This window comes from Hemitrygon akajei, chromosome 2, assembly GCF_048418815.1.
Source record: "Hemitrygon akajei chromosome 2, sHemAka1.3, whole genome shotgun sequence".
NCBI classification, from domain to species: Eukaryota; Metazoa; Chordata; class Chondrichthyes; order Myliobatiformes; family Dasyatidae; genus Hemitrygon; species Hemitrygon akajei.
This window is the reverse complement of record NC_133125.1, coordinates 187,948,399-187,965,836: the sequence shown is the minus strand read 5'-3', so window position 1 is coordinate 187,965,836 and position 17,438 is coordinate 187,948,399. Positions and strand designations below refer to the sequence as shown.

Here is a 17,438-nt window from a genome sequence, read left to right as displayed (position 1 = left end):
AGAAAGGAGGAAGGCAGCAGAAGGGAAATTATAGACCAGTTAGCCTGACCTCAGTGGTTGGGTAGATGTTACAGCCAATTGTTAAGGATGAAGTGATGGAGTGACACAGGACAAGATAGGACAAAGTCAGCATGGTTTCCTTCAGGGAAAATCCTGCCTGACAAACCTGTTGGAATTCTTTGAGGAGATTACAAGTAGGACAGATAAAGGGATGCAGTGGATGTTGGACTTTCAGAAGGCCTTTGACAAGGTGCTACACAAGAGGCTGCTTACCAAATTACAGCCCATGGTATTAAAGGAAAGTTACTAACATGGTTAGAGCATTGGCTGATTAGTAGGGGGCAGCAAGTGGGAATAAAAGGATCCTTTTCTGGTTGGCTGCCAGTGACTAGTGGTGTTCTGCAGGGGTCGGTGTTGAGACCACTTCTTTTATGCTGTATATAAATGATTTAGATGATGGAATAGATGGCTTTGTTGCCAAGTTTGCAGATGAAATGAAGATTGGTGGAGGGGCAGGTAGCGTTGAGGAAACAGGTAGGATGCAGAAGGACAGACAGATTAGGAGAATGGGCAAGAAAGTGGCAAATGAAACACAATGTTGGAAAATGCATGCTCATGCACTTTGGTAGTAGAAATAAATGAGTTGTAAATGGGAAAAAAAATCATAAAATCTGAGATGCAAAGGGACTTGGAAGTCCTTGTGCAGAACACCCTGAAGGTTTCCTTGCAGGTTGAGTCTGTGGTGAGGAAGGCAAATGCCACGTTAGCATTCATTTCAAGAGGTCTAGAATACAAGAGCAAGGATGTGATGCTGAGGCTTTATAAGGCAGTGGTGAGGCTTCACCTTGAATGCTGTGAACAGTTTTGGGCCCCTCATCTTAGAAAAGATGTGGTGGTATTGGAAGGATCCAGCAGAGGAGAGGAGGTTCACAAGGATGATTCCAGGAATGAAAGGGTTATCATACGAGGAACGTTTGATGGCTCTGGGTCTGTACTCATTGGAATTCATAAAGATGGGTGGGGGGGGGGTGGTGATTTCATTGAAACATTTTGAATGTTGAAAGGCCTAGACAGAGTAGATGTGGAAAGGATGTTTCCCATGGTGGGAGAGTCTAGGACAAGAGGGCACAGCCTCAGGATAGAAGGGCGCCTTTTCAAAACAGAAATGTTAAGAAATCTCTTTAGCTACAGGGTGCTGAATTTGTGGAATTTGTTGCCCCATGCAGCTATGGAGGCCAGATCATTGGGTGTATTTAAGGCAGAGATTGATAGGTTCTTGATTGGACACGGCATCAAAGGTTACGGGGTGAAGGCCAGGAACTGGGGTTGAGGAGGAGAAAGAAAATGATCAGCCATGATTGAATGGCGGAGCGGACTCAATGGGCTAGATGGCCTAATTCTGCTCCTATGTCATGGTCTATCTGATTCAAAGCAGAGATACTGGCTCTATTTGTCTCATAACAGCTTCCCAAGTTCTGCCTGGGCAGCCTGCAACCTGGTGGCATGAACACTGAATTCTCAAACTTCCGGTAGTCGCTCCCTCTCTGTCACTTTTCCTATTTAATTGTCTCTCTCCTCCTGATTCACCAACCCCATCACCCTATCTCTTTTCCCTCCTTTCCCACCCTCTCCATTGCCCATCACCCACACACTGCTCCCCACCCTCTCCATCTGCCCATCACCCACACACTCCTCCCCACCTCCCTCCCTTTATTCCAGGCTCCAATTTCCCCTCCTGTCAGATTCCAAAATCTTCAGCCCTTTGTCACTGACACCTCTCACCTCCCAGTATCTGACACATTTCTGCCCCTCCCTCAACTACTTGTCACTCCCTCACCTGGATCGAGCCATCACCTGCCCATTTCCCTCCATAGATGTTAACTGACACGCTGGGAGACACCGGTGGTTTGCATGTTACCACCACTTGTCTCAGTTGCCCTGTACTTGTGCGGGTGGACTTTAGGACCCGGGGGAACTCAGGACCCGCCGCCCGCGGCTGCTGCTGAATCCGCAGTGTTTCTGTTCCGTTGACGGATGCGGTGAACGAGTTAAAATTAATGGATCGATAATTCTCACATTGTGTTTATTTCACTCTCCGCACATTTATATTTACACTGACTGACTCCTGTCGCCAGTCCCGGACCCGACCCGTTTACAGACCCGGAGCGGAACCGGAGCAGACTCTCAGCCACTGGTTTGTATCCCAAGTCCAGAAGAAAGGATAAAGTTTCTCCGTGAATTTATTCCCAGTGAAGGTGTGGAGATGGGACTTGGTCTCCGCGTTGTAAAATGAAACTGTCCCGGACTCGTAACTGAGATAAACTCCCACCCTCCCGGGGATGGGATCGGCAGGGAGACGGGACTCAGGGGAGGTGAAAACCCGCATCACGTCATCAACCCGCGCGATGACCCAGAATCCGAGTCGCGGACCCACTATGAACTTTCCCTTCCTCTTCACAGACTCTGCGGCGACTCCCAGACACCAGCGCCGATTCCCCGTCACCTCCACCTCCCAGTAATGTCTCCCCGATGTGAATCCCTCCGATCCCAACACACAAGCGAAGTATGTGAACCTCTTCCCGGTGTCAGGGAGATTCCTCCATGTCTCGGTCCGTCTCACACTCTTCCGATCCTCAGACACCTCGAGCCGCGGATGCGCCGTTTCCACATCCAGGGTGACAGAGACTGGGGGGAGAAGCAGAGAATTAGAGAGTCCCCGGGGATCGGGGGAGACTCGGGCAGCGCGGCCCCGGGGATCGGGGGGAGACTCGGGCAGCGCGGCCCCGGGGATCGGGGGGAGACTCGGGCAGCGCGGCCCCGGGGATCGGGGGGAGACTCGGGCAACGCGGCCCCGGGGCCACGCTGGGCCTCAGGCACAGTCGGATGGCCGACAGAAACCTTTCTCGGGGTTTTACCCAAACACAACGGACGAACAACGAGCATCTTCCCAAGAATTTACTCGACATGGAGAGCGGATTTTTCCCGATCAACACACACAGAATTCTGGAGGAGCTCAGTGGGTCAAGCAGCATGTGTTAAGTGTTTCAAGGTTTCAAGGTATTTCCTCAAAAATGGAAAGAAAGGGGGATAACAGTAGATAGATGTGAGGAATGGATGGAGCAACAGCTGGATGAGGTGAATGAACATTTAAAATGGAGGTGAGGCCGAATTCATTCGTGCTGACCAACTTATTCTATTGATCTAGTTCCACTTGCCTACATTTGCCATTATTCCTTTAAAGCTTTCCTACCCACGTACCTGTCCAAGCAACAAATACAAAATGCTGGAGGAACCCAGCAGTCCAGGCCAACATCCACGGAAAAAAGTAAAGTCAACGTTTTGGGCTGAGACCCTTTATCAGGACTGAAGAGGAAGGGGGAGGGTGGGAAGGAGAAGGCTGGTAGGTGCCAGGTGAAAAACCAGTAAGGGGAAAGATCGAGGGGGGGGGCAGGGGAAGCAGGGAGGGGATAGGCCGGAGAGGTGAAGAAGGAATGTAAGGGGAAAGCACTATGGGTAGTAGAAGAAGACAGAATCAGGAGAGAGGTGATAGGCAGTTGGAGAATTCGATGTTCATATCAGGGGCTGGAGACTACCCAGACTGTATATGAGGTGTTGCTCCTCCACCCTGAGTTTGGCCTCATCATGGCAGTAGAGGAGGCCATGTATGGACATATCCGAATGGGAATGTGAAGCAGAGTTGAAGTGGGTGGAAACCGGGAGATCCTGTCTGTTGTGGCGGACGGAGCGGAGGTGCTCGACGAAGCGGTCCCCCAATCTGCGTCGGGTCTCGCTGATGTAGAGGAGGCCAGACCGGGAGCACCGGCTGCAATAGATGACTCCAACAGACTCACGAGTGAAGTGTTGCCTCACCTGGAAGGACTGTTTGGGGCACTGAATGGTGGTAAGAGAGGAGGTGTAGGGACAGGTGTAGCACTTACGCTTGCAGGGGTAAGTACCAGGTGGGAGATCTGTGGGGAGGGACGTGTGGACCAGGCAGTCGCGGAGGGAACGATCCCTGCAAAAAGCAGAGAGGGGTAGAGAGGGAAAGATGTGCTTAGTGGTGGGGTCCTGTTGAAGGTGGTGGAAGTTGCGGAGGATAATATGCTGGATCCGGAGGCTGGTGGGGTGGTAGGTGAGGACAAGGGGGACACGGTCCCTGTTGTGGTGACGGGAGGATGGGGTGAGGGCCGAAGTGCGGGAAATGGAGGAGATGTGGGTGAAACCTGGAGGAGGAGGGATGAAGTAACAAGCTGGTAAGTTAATTGGCAAGATGAGCTGAGAGAGGGAAAAGGGGATGGGAAATAGAGAAGGGGGAGGTGCGGTTTGGGGGAATTACCGGAAGTTTAAGAATGATGTTCTTGTCATCAGGTTGGAGACTCCCCAAATGGAATATAAGGTGTTGTTCCTCCAACCCAAGTGTGGCCTTATTCTGACAGTAGAGGATATATCAGAATGGGAATCGGGAGTGGACACTGGGAGATCTTGTTCTAGCGGATGGAGCGTAGATGCTCGGTGAAGCGGTCTCCCAAACTACGTCAGGTCTCACCGATACAAAGGAGGCCACACCCGACACAGTGTCTGACCCCAACAGACTCACAGATCAAGTGTCCCCTCAGATGGAAGGACTGTTTAGGGCTCTGGATGGTAGTGCGAGAGAATGTGTAGAGGCAGGTGTAGCACGTTACCCTTGCAAGGATCAGTGCCAGGATGGGGATCTGTGGGGAGGGACAAACAGAGAAGGGAGTTGCCTGGGGCAGGAGGGAAAAAAAATGCTTGGTGGTGGGATCTCATTGGAGGTGGCAGAGTTTCAGAGAATTATTTGGTGGATGCAGAGTCTGGTGGGATGGTAGATGAGGACAAGAGGAACCCTATCCCTGGTAGGGTGGTGAAGGATGGAGTAAGAGCAGACGTGCGTGAAATGAAAGAGATGCGGTTGAGGGTAGTGTTGACGGTGGAGGAAGGGAAGCCCCTTTCTTTGAAAAAGGAGGACATGTCCTTTGTTGTAGAATGAAAAACCTCATCCTGAGAGCAGAATCGGAGGCGACAGAGGAATTGAGAGATTGGATTCGCATTTTTACAAGTAGCAGGGTGGGATGAGGTATGGTCCAGGTAGCTGTGAGAGTCCATTTATATTAGACATTTGTGGATAAGCTGTCACCAGAGATAGAGACAATGAGATCAAGAAAGGGAAGGGATGTATTGGAAATGGACCAGGCGAATTTGAGGGCAGGGTGGAAGTTGGAGGCAAAGTGGATGAAATCAACATGTTCAGCACAAGTGCGAAGCAACACCAATACAGTTATTGATGTAGCATAGGAAAAGTCACCAGTGTAGGACTGCAACATAGACTGTTCCATGTAGCCAACAAACAGGTGGGCATCACTGGGGCCCACGTGAGTGTCCATGGCTACACCTTCTGTCTAAGTGAAGCGGGAGGATCCAAAGGAGAAACTGTTGAGATTGAGGACGTTCCGCTGAGCGGAGGAGAGTGGTGGTGGAGGGGAACTGGTTAGTTCTGGTGCCCAGAAAAAAACAGAGATCTTTGAGGCCTTTCCTGTCCCGATGTCTTTTCAATCACTGTAACTGTATCCACCTCTACGGTCTCCTTTGGCAGCCTCCTGAGCTCCAGGAAAAAATCCCAGAATATCCAGCCTCTCCTTATAACCCAAACCCTCCAGTCCCAGTAACATCCTTGTAAATCTGTTTTATACCCTCGCAGTTTAATAACATCCTTCCTGTAGAAAGATCACCAGCACTGTACAGAGTGATCCAAATCATAAAGACAAGCTGGGTATCCCTGATTAGTCCTCGCCTTTCCAAATGAATGTAGACCCTGTCTCTCAGAGTCCCCTCCATTAATGAACCCTCCACTGACGTTAGGCTCACTGGTCTGTACTTCCCAGGCTTTTCCCAACAGCCGATCTTCTATAAATGTTCAACATTAGTCTCCCTCCAGTCTTCTGGCCCCTCACTCACAGCTATCGATAACACACATATCTCCAAAATGGGCCCCACACTCTCCTCCCGAGCTTCCCACAAAGTCCTGGGATACACTTGATCAGGACCTGGGGATTTATCGACCTTTCTGCATTTTAGGACCTGCAGCACATTTGCTTCTGTAATGTGGTAGAAAATGAGGTCGATCATCTTCTGTAACACGGGGGAATTGAGGGCCCTGTGGAACTGGCACAGAAGAGGAGCTGAGCCCTGGGACTGAGAAATGATGACAGGCAGGTTTAGAAAGATACGGGCCAAATGCAGGTAAATGGACTGGGAGGTGATCTGACAGAAATATATAAGGTTATGATGGGTTAGATTGAGCAGAGGAGAAGGGGAGTGATGAGACAGGAGTCTGAAGTGACTGTGGACTGAAGATTGGTGAAAGATGGCAGGCAGCTTGTTCCAGGTAGCGGAAGGGTGGGGAGTGTGGACTGTGGAGTTGGGAGACACTGGGAAGTGAATGACAGGTGGAGACCAACACAGTGAAAGTTTTGATCGCTAGTCGGAGCGGGGTTGCGGGGATAGTTGGGAGATGGGAAGGTGGGAGACAGCTGTGGGAAGGTGAGAAACAGGAGCACAAAGGCCAACCTGTGCTGGAATCTTATCAGTAAAGGAGGTTCCACTCTATCCACCCAAAGGGGAACTTCCCAGAGGCCAAACATTTTAATTCCCATTCCAAAATGTCGGTCCATGGCTGCCTCTTGCGCCAAGATGAGGCCATCCTCAGGATGGAGGAGAACACCTTGTATTCTGCCTGGGTAGCCTCTGACCTGATGGCATGAATATTGATTTCTTCTTCAGGTAAAATTTTTCTCATCCCCTCCCCTCTTCTTCTATTCCCCACTCTGGCCTTTAACCTCTTCTTACCTCCCAATCACTGCTCCCTGGGTCCCCTCCTCCTTCCCTTTCTCTTATGGTCCACTCTCCATAGAACATTACAGCACAGAAACAGGCCTTTTGGCCCTTCTTGGCTGTGCCAAACCATTTTTCTGCCTAGTCCCACTGAGCTGCACCTGGCCCATATCCCTCCATACACCTCTCATCCATATACCTGTCCAAGTTTTTCTTAAATGTTAAAAGTGAGCCCGCATTTACCACTTCATCTGGCAGCTCATTCCACACTCCCACCACTCTCTGTGTGAAGAAGCACCCCCCCCCCAATGTTCCCTTTAAACTTTTCCCCCTCCACCCTTAACCCATGCCCTGTTTTTGTTTCCTCCCCTAGCCTCTGTGGAAAAAGCCTGCTTGCACTCATTCTTCTATACCCATCATAATTTTATACACCTCTATCAAATCACCCCTCATTCTTCTACGCTCCAGGGAATAAAGTCCTAACCTATTCAACCTTTCTCTGTACCTCAGTTTTTCAAGTCCCGGCAACATCCTTATAAACCTTCTCTGCACTCTTTCAAACAACACACACAAAATGCTGGTGAAACGCAGCAGGCTAGGCAGCATCTATAGGAAAAAGTACAGTTGACGTTTTGGGCCGAGACCCTTTGTCAGGACTAACTGAAATAAAGGGGCTCGGCCCGAAACGTCGACTGTACTTCTTCCTATAGATGCTGCCTGGCCTGCTGCGTTCCACCAGCATTTTGTGTGTGTTGCTTGAATTTCCAGCATCGGCAGATTTCCTCGTGTCTGCACTCTTTCAACCTTGTAATCCCTGTAATCTTGAATCCTGTAATTCAGTGACCAAAACTGCACACAATACTCCAAATTCGGCTTCACCAATGTCTTATACAACCTCACCATAACATTCCAACTCTTATTCTCAATACTTTGATTTATAAAGGCAATGTGCCAAAAGCTTTCGTTACAACCCTATCTACCTGTGACGCCACTGTTAGGGAATTATGTATCTGTATTTCCAGATTCCTCTGTTCTACTGCACTCCTCAGTGTCCAACCATTTACCTTGTATGTTCTACCTTGGTTTGTCCTTCCAAATTGCAATACTTCACACTTGGCTGCATTAAACTCCATCTGCCATTTGTCAGCCCATTTTTCCAGCTGGTCAAAGTCCCTCTGCAAGATTTGAAAACCTTCCTCACTGTCCACTACACCTCCAATCTTTGTATCATCAGCAAATTTGCTGATCCAATTTACCACATTATCATCCAGATCATTGATATAGATGACAAATAACAATGGACCCAGCACTGATCCCTGTGGCACACCACTGGTCACAGGCCTCCACTCAGAGAAGCAATTCTCCACTACCACTCTCTGACTTCTCCCATTGAGCCAATGTTTAATCCAGTTTACTACCTCACCATGTATACCGAGCGACAGAATCTTCCTAACTAACCTCCCATGCGGGACCTTGTCAAAGGCCTTACTGAAGTCCATGTAGACAACATCCACTGCCTTCTCTTCATCCACTTTCCTGGTAACCTCTTTGAAAAACTCTAATAGATTAGTTAAACATGACCTACCACGCACAAAGCCATGTTGACTCTCCCTAGTAAGTCCCTGTCTATCCAAATACTTGTAGATCCTAACTCCTTCCAATAAATTACCCACTACTGATGTCAAACTTACTGGCGTATAATTTCCCAGATTACTTTTAGAGCCTTTTTTAAACAATGAACAACATGAGCTATCCTCCAATCCTCCGGCACCACACCCATGGATACTGACATTTTAAATATATCTGCCAAGGCCCCCTGCAATTTCAACGCTAGTCTCCTTCAAGGTCCGAGGGAATACCCTGTCAGGTCCTGGGGATTTGTCTTCTCTGATTTGCCTCAAGACAGCAAGCACCTCCTCCTCTTCAATCTGTATAGGTTCCATGAGCTGACTACTTGTTTGCCTTAGTTCCATAGACTCATTGCCAGTTTCCTTATGTAAGGGGGTTTCTTCTTTATGTTACTGCGTGTGTTAATCAAAATGGCTTCTTGTTTGTTAAAAGTACAAATGCTTCTTTGTTATGCTAACTGGTGAGAGAGTGCTTTCTCTTGAAGCTTGTTTGGGTTATAATTACTGATAACGAGAATTGTATTCGTTTGTTTACCAATTGGGATAGAGGTTATACTTTCTTGTGGGTTTGTAAGCTAGTGTAGAGTGGGCTTTTAAGGAGATGGCACGAGGGGGTTAGAAGGAGAAGAAGCAATTTTGTAAACTGGGCAACGGAACAGCCCCGAGAGGGGGTCTGAGGCCCAGGGTTTTCGGCGAGGAGAGGAGACGAGGACAGATTCATGTGGAGCGTCTGGTCAACCACTGTTGTTGGTCCCAGGCAGCGGGTCGAGGAGGTCGGAGGGGATCGAATGGTGGCAAGAAGGCTTTGTTAACTGAGCTCCAACGGGTTGTGCACGAAGTGGTTGGACTTTGATAACTTTGGCGCCTTTTTTTTCCTTTCATATTGTGTCTCTATTAAGTACATAGCTCCAGTAAGGTCTATAAAGTGTAATCATTTAGTTGCATATGGTGTTCTGTCTGTTACTTGGCGGGGTGGGGACATCACACAGCATCCACACCAGCTGATTACCCAGTTTGGCGGGGCCGAAGGCTGCTCCCTCTAGACGGAAATGAGCTGAGCGAGCCTGAGGCGACCCAGGGGGCTAAACTTAATAAATACAGATACAAAAAAACCCATTTAAGATCTCCACCATTTCTTTTGGTTCCATACCACTCTGATCTTCAAGAGGACCAATTTTATCCCTTACTATCCTTTTGCTCTTAACATACCTGTAGAAACTCTTAGGATTATCTTTCACCCTGACTGCCAAAGCAACCTCATGTCTTCTTTTAGCCCTCCTGATTTCTTTCTTAAGCATTTTCCTGTGGACCTTTCCTAAATTACTTTTCCAATTTATAAAGTTTAACAGTGCACAGACTTTTATGTATATTTTTATCTTCTCTTCTTAAGTGAATATGTCTTTTTTTCCCCCTAATTATCCATTGTCATCCATCAGCTTTTTCTTTGGTAGTTGGTCGGGGGTTGACTTTTTTTATATAAAAAATTTATTTTATGATGTTTTTAATTACAGTGTGGTATACCTTTATGTGTTATGCTATAACATTTTGATCAATTTTATTACAATATATGAATGTACACAAGTTATGTTGAGATGTATCGATGTGTTGCACTCTGTAAATCTTGGTTTTTTTCTTCTGAATAAAAATATTGTAAAAAGAGAAAAGTATTTTCTTGCACGTTTTATACTCCTCAAGCACCTTATTTGCTGCTTGTTGCCTATACCTGTCATAAAACTCTCTCTTCTTTATCAGATTTCAATATCCCTCAAAAACCAAGGTTCCTTATTCTTATTCACTTTGCCTTTAATCCTGACAGGAACATACAAACTCTGAACTCTCAAAATGTCTCCTTTGAAGCCCTCTCACTTTTCTATCACATCCTTGCCAAAGAACAACCTGTCCCAATCCACGCTTTTTAGATCCTTTCTCATTTCTTCAAATTTGGCCTTTTTCCAGTTTAGCACCTCAACCCGAGGACCAGATCTATCTTTATCCATGACCAAGTTGAAACTAATGGCGTTATGATCACTAGACTCAAAGTGTTCCCCTACACACACTTCCGTCACTTGTCCTAACTCGTACCCTAATAGGAGATCTAATATTGCATCCTCTCTAGTTGGTACCTCTATTTATTGATTTATAAAACTTTCCTGAATATATTTTACAAACTCTAACTCATCTAGACCTTTAACAGTATGGGAGTCCCAATCAATATGTGGAAAATTAAAATTCCCTACTATTACAACTTTATGTTTCCTGCAGTTGTCTGCTATCTCTCTGCAGATTTTCTCCTCCAATTCTCCCTGACTATTGGGTGGTCTATAACACAACCCCATTAATGGTGTTATACCTTTCCTGTTTCTCAGCTCCACCCATATGGCCTCGGTAGACAAGCCCTCTAATCTGTCCTGCCTGAGCACTGCTGTAACATTTTAATATTTTCCCTGACTAGCAATGCCACCCCCCCTTCATCCTTTTGCCTCTATCACGTCTGAAACATGGGAACCCTGGAACATTAAGCTGCCAGTCCTGCCCCTAATGGCTATAATGTCATAATTCCAAGTGTCAATCCACGTTCTCAGCTCGTCTGCCTTCCCCACAACACTCCTCGCATTGAAATAGACACACCTCCGAAGATTATTACCACCACACACAACCCTTCTATTTCTGACTTTGCATGAACTTTTAATATAACTTATTTTCACCCCCGCCCCACTATCTGCTCTGGAACTCTGGTTCCCATCCTCCTGCAAATCTAGTTTAAACCCTCCCCAATAGCACTAGCAAACCTCCCTCTCCAATCAGATTCTTCCTTCTCCAGCCCTTTAACTTTCCCACCCCCCCCAGCTTCACCTATCACCTTCTAGCTAGACTCTCTCCCCTCTCCCCACCTTTTTATTCCAGCATCTCCCCTCAACAATTTTAGTCCTGAAGAAAGATCACAGCCCAAAACAGACTTTCTCACTTTGACGGAAATGGGTATATGTGGAATTTGCTGCCAAAGGTATAATTAAAATATTATAAAATCACTTTAGGCAGGTACAACAATAGGCAATGGTTAGAAGGATATGTTAGAAGGACAATGTGTGAATTGTTCAAATTGAAACCATTCACTGTGTCTGAAGAGAGTAGTTTCCAGGTTACTGAGGGGACTAACAATGTGCAATGTTGAGGCTCTGACTACAATCTGCTGAACCTTCTTGTGAATGTGTGTGAGGGAGATTTGCCAGACCAGTTATGCTGTGTCCACCAGTGTTAAAGCTGGTTGGTGTGTCCGGGCTCAGTCTCAATGTGGTGGTTTGATCACAACAGTGAGACTGGCGAGTCCAGCAGGGGGCAGAGCTGAGTCAATCAGACTGCGGTCACGGACAGGTCAGACAGGGTGAGTGGCTCGAAGGACTGGTGTGTTATTCTGACAATCCCCGTCACCACAGTGATACCAGATTTTAACCCCTTTAATGTAATTAATGAAACGTTAATTCCAGAGCTACTGTGGCAGGATTCAAGCGCATGCATTGACATATTTTCCCAGTATGAATGGGATCAGGATGCAGTGGTTCATCTGATAGTCCCGTGAATTGGTTATATTTTGACCCAGTGTTGGTGTGTTCAGGGGTCTGACATCTCCAGATGACCATGTGACAGTGATACCTCCCTGCAGGTGGGGTTAGGGCCAGAATACACTTCACTTCCCTATTATTACAGCCAAATTTTGTGTCCAATTATTAATTAATTGTGTCTGAAACAAGAACAAATGAATCTGTATGTTTTACCTCGCTTAATGCCATTAAACACTTCTCCCAATGCTGTGTCGACCAAATAGGGGTGATAGAATTTTCCAGCCAGTAGGGCACCGTCTGTCACTGACAATGTCTGGGCATCATACCTGCTCCTGTAAATATTACACAGCTGGTTATAAACTGAACATAAGTGATATTTGAACTATTTTACAAATCCATACAGAGTTTCAGTCAAGACCATGTCCTACCTCCTCTTCCGACGAGCTTCCTCCTGAAATAAATAAAACACAGATCTCAATTGACTGAGATGACCGTCGGCATCCGAACAGCAGGAATCTGAGACAAGTTATTACAAGCTGCTGAAAATTCCCACTTACTCCCACTGACACACACGGAGAAAGAGGGAGACTGAACCACGGGAGAAAGTATTAGGAATGTTTATGAAATTTATACCATAACTGAGAGGATGGAACTTACAGGAGAGACTGGACAGGTTGTGTATTTTTATCTGGATACAATGTCAGGGAGGATCAGATGAGGGAATTTTACATTCCAAATGGATTTGATGGGGTGGAATGGAGAAAATATTTCTGCTTGTGTCAGCCCAAAAGTCAAAGACAAAACATCAGTTGGTTGTTAATAATGCCACAAAAATGTGGTGAGGAGAGTATCAGAACCACACTCACAGCCTGTGACTGTAACTGGATGTTACTCTGAGTCTCAGGGGATATTATACGTGGGAATCACAGAAACGAACACCAGCTCAGTGCTCTGATCAGAGTAACTCATTCCTGAGAAGGTTGCAGACTGTCCTGTGATGTACAGATGTTGTGGGAGGCCGGTTTGGGACAATGACAATTCTAAACAGTCAAGAAGTTGACATGGTGGAAATCAGTTTCCAACTACAGTATTTGTGATAAATTACATCATTTTGTGACTGGGCACTTTTACAGAAACAAACTGAAATCTCTCACCATGAGGAATGTGATATTTTCCTGTTGATCCATCTGTTCCTGTAACTTTGAGATTTCCTCCTGGATAGAATTTAAATTCTCTTGAATCTCTTGAAGATTTTTTTCCATTTGATTCAGAATCCTCTCCTCTTCTTCCCTGAGATCTCGGAGTGTGTGCTGCTCTTTCTCAGTGAGAACCCGGCGCAGTTCAGCAAAATGGGATGTGATCTGGGACTGAAGGCTGTGTGACTGTTCCTGTCAATGAAAGGAGAGGCTAGTTTACTATTTGAGGCTATTTTTTGTATTTCCTTCTGACATGGAAGGTAACCATTCAGCCCATTAAAGTCTATGCTGGTTCTCAGAACAATCCCCTCCATCACATTCCCCCACGTCTCCCTGTAACATATACTCCGTCTCTGACCCGCTAACTCCGACCTGAATCACAGACCACCCAACGTCGCAAGGTTAATTACAGTCACCAATTTACCGTTCAACCATGCAATGTCGGCTAAAGGAAGGTACTGGTTACGGGGAGAACATGAAAACTCCACGCAGACAGCTCCAGGGGTCAGGATCGATCCCAGGTTACTGGAGCTGCGATACTCTGCTATTCTGCATTAAATGGAACAAAACTACACAGCGAATTTGTAAATTCTGCTCAGGAGCCTCACCCGAACTCCAGAAATCTTCTCTTTCTGTTGTTGCTCCATTTCCTTGAAGTTTGATTTCTTTTTCATGAGAGAGTCTAAAGAAGATTTAATCTGACCCTGGGAATCAGAGAGTAAAGAAATTAGACCAAAATATTCCTTTAGATAAAATTAAAAACCTTTGGGAACAAGATTTACAGATTTCAATTTCTGAGGACACTTGGAATGAAATTTTTTAAATTGGTTAATACCTCATCGTTATATGCCCATTATTCTCTTCTACAATTTAAACTGGTTCATAGAGCCCATAAGTCTAAAGACTAGCTGTCTCATTTTTATTCGGATATATCTCCCTATTGTGATAGATGTAATAATGGAGACGCCTCACTAATCAATATGTTTTGGGCTTGTCCGAGTCTTAAAAAATATTGAAGGAAGTATTTCAAACTTTTTCGGTGCTTTTTAAAGTAAATTTTAAACGTAATCCTATGACTGCCTTATTTGGTATTGTTGGAGGAAATTATATTATTTTGGAGACACATGATTTGTATATTTTGGCCTTTATTTCTCTAATAGCCGGGAGGGCATTGTTGCTTATGTGGAAGGATGCCACTCTGCCTACTCATACTCATTGGTTACATGATGTTATGTCTTGCTTAAATTTAGAGAAGATTCGTTGTTCAATTTCTGAACCTGGACAAGATTTTTTAACACTGTGGGGACCTTTTTTAAATTACTTTCAAAATCTTTGATTTGCTATTAAGTACAGATGTTGGCTAATAATATGTTTCACTATATGTTAAGGCTTTTTTCCTTTTCTTTTTTTTTAAGCAAACAGCTGTTTTTTTCTGGTAGTCGGTTTAGATTTTTTGTATAATGAAATTATTTCTTTTCAATTTTATGTTTAAATTTAATCCATATGGATATAGAGCAATTACACATAATCTGTGATTTCAGTATATTGTAATCGATATATATCATATATCTTACTGTACCCTGTATTCTTTTATGTAGATATTAATAAAAGTATTGAAAAAGAAAGACCAAAATATTCAACTAAGTAAACAGCTGATCAAAACCTGGTTAGTTTTACCTTGTAGATTTCAACGGCTTCGGTAACCGGCATGAAGTTGTGAGACTTGTGTTCCCGCGCAGTCGCACAGATCAGGCAGATCAGTGTCTTGTCCGTCTCACAAAACAGCTTCAGTTCTTCCTCATGTTTCTCGCAGTGAAGTTTATTTTCCTTCTCTTTCGGATTCAGGTTTAATTTTCGAGCTTTCTCAGACAGATTTGCCAAGGCCCGACTGGCCCTGAGGCTGCGGTCCGCAAACTCCGCTCTACATTCCGGGCAGGAGTTTCTCTCCTCCCTTTCCCAACACCGTGTGATGCAGGAGCGGCAGAAGTAGTGACCACACTCCAGTGACACCGGATCGGTGAAGAAATCCAGGCAGATGGGACAAATTACCTCCTCGGTTAAACTCTCGACCTGTCCTTTCGAAGCCATGTTAACTCCCGGTACTTCCGGGTTCAGGATCCTTTCACTTTCGGGGAGCTGCTGAACGCCTGCGGTACCGCGATTGTCCACCAGGGGCGCTGCAGTCTGGGGAATGAATGTTCCTTTTCAGTGAAGCAGGAATCGTGTTCATTTCCACAGCAGCGATCAGAAACACATTAAACAAGTCTAACATAGATAAAGCCGGAGAGAAGAGCTTGGTTCAGTCTATGGCAGAAATGAAGGGACAAGTCCTGAAAATATGTTTTAGTGGCCACTACAGAAACCTGGTTGCAAGGTGGAGATGCCTGGGAATTAAAAATCCAAGGGTATCAGGTAACACGGACAGATAGGCAGGAAGGCAGAGGAGGTGAGGTGGCGCTCTTGATTAGGGATGAGATCAGGGCGATTGTGTGAGACGATATAAGATCTACGGAGCAGATTGTTGAAGGGAAAAAATCATGGTGTTGTCTATTGGCAGTGGCAGAGGTGATTAATCAGGAAGTAACTGAGGCTTGTAAGAACTGAACGGCTGTTGTCATGGGAGGTTTTAACTTTCACAAAGATTGGGTGAAACAGGTTGGTCAAGGAAGTCTTGAAGAGGACTTCATAAAATTCGTCCGTGATGGCTTTCTTGAGCAGCATGTTAGCGAACCTACAAGGGTAAATGTTTTCTTAGATCTAGTCCTGTGCAATGAGACAGGTAAGATTAACGATCTTGTAGGCAGGGATCCTCTTGGAAAGAGTGATGATAGTATGATTGAATTTCGCATTCAGATGGAGGATGAAATAGTTAGATCTAAAGCTAGTGCATTATGCTTTAACAAGGGAGACTACAACGGGATGAGGGAGGAGTTGGCTAGTGTGGTTTGGGAGCACAGGCTATTTGGTAGGACAGCTAAGGAACAGTGGAATTCTTCCAAATAGATTTTTTCACAGTGCTCAACAAAAGTATATTCCAATCAAAAGTAAGAACAGTAAGTGTGGGGAGAGCCAGCTTTGGATAACTGAGGAAATAAAAGATAGTATCAAATTTAAAGCTCATGCATCCCTTGGAAGATGAGAATGGGAAATTGATATTGAGTGATGAGGAAACGGCTGAGGCATTGAACGACTATTTTGTGTCACTCTTCATGGTGGAGGACACATCTAATATGCCAAAGACGGATGTTACTAACAAAGTGGGTGGTGAGGACCTCGATAAGATCACTGTCACTAAGGAGATAATGATTCAGAGGGTCTGAAGGTTGGTAAGTCCCCTGGTCCTGATGGGATGCATCCCAGGGTGCTTAAGGAATTGGCGGAGGTTATAGTAGACGCGTTGGCAATCATTTATCAAAACTCTCTAGTCTCTGGGCAGGTCCTGGCGGACTGGAAGACAGCAAATGTCACGCCACTTTTTAAAGAAGGATGTAGGCAAAAGATGGGCAACTGTAGGTCAGTTAGCTTAACATCATTAGTCGAGAAAATGCTTGAAGCTGTCATTAAGGAAGAAATAGCAAAACATTTAGAAAGGAGTGGTTCCATTAGACAGACACAGCATGGATTCAGAAAGGGCAGGTCCTGTTTGACAAACTTACTGGAGTTCTTTGAGGACATAATGAGTGCAGTGGATAGAGGGGAACAGGTGGATGTCATATACTTGGATTTCCAGAACGCGTTCGATAAGGTGCCGCACAAGAGGCTGATAAATAAGATACGGATGCGTGGAGTCGGAGGAAGTGTATTGGCGTGAATAGTGGATTGGTTAACAAATAGAAGGCAGAGAGTTGGTATAAATGGGTGTTTCTCGGGTTGGCAGTCAGTGGTGAGTGGGGTGCTGCAGGGGTCGGTGCCAGGCCCACAGCTGTTTACCATTTACATTGATGATTTGGAAAAAGGGACTGAGTGTAGCGTAGCAAAATTTGCCAATGACACTAAACTGAGTGGAAAAACACATTGTACAGAGGACGTGGAGAATCTGCAGAGGGATATAGATAGGTCATGTGAGTGGGCCAAGGTCTGGCAGATGGAATACAACGTTGGTAAATGCGAGATCATCCACTTTGGAAGGAATAATAGAAGAGCAGATTATTATTTAAATGGTGAAGGATTGCAGCATGCTGTTGTGCAGAGGGACTTGGGAG

The 17,438-nt window shown here is 45.6% G+C and overlaps 1 protein-coding gene across 1 annotated transcript in view; it reads right to left on the bottom strand.

Annotated features, from left to right (window-relative positions):
- LOC140721668 (zinc-binding protein A33-like) overlaps positions 1-14,946 on the bottom strand; it is a 59,820-nt gene extending 44,874 nt beyond the window's left edge. Inside the window, exons 1-6 of the mRNA XM_073036469.1 lie at positions 14,914-14,946; positions 13,845-13,940; positions 13,195-13,428; positions 12,469-12,491; positions 12,254-12,372; positions 2,557-2,685 (exon numbers count right to left, since the gene is read on the bottom strand). Coding sequence (XP_072892570.1) covers positions 2,557-2,685; positions 12,254-12,372; positions 12,469-12,491; positions 13,195-13,428; positions 13,845-13,940; positions 14,914-14,946 — 634 coding nt within the window. The remainder of the gene's footprint in view (positions 1-2,556; positions 2,686-12,253; positions 12,373-12,468; positions 12,492-13,194; positions 13,429-13,844; positions 13,941-14,913) is intronic.
- Positions 14,947-17,438: the final 2,492 nt, after the last annotated feature.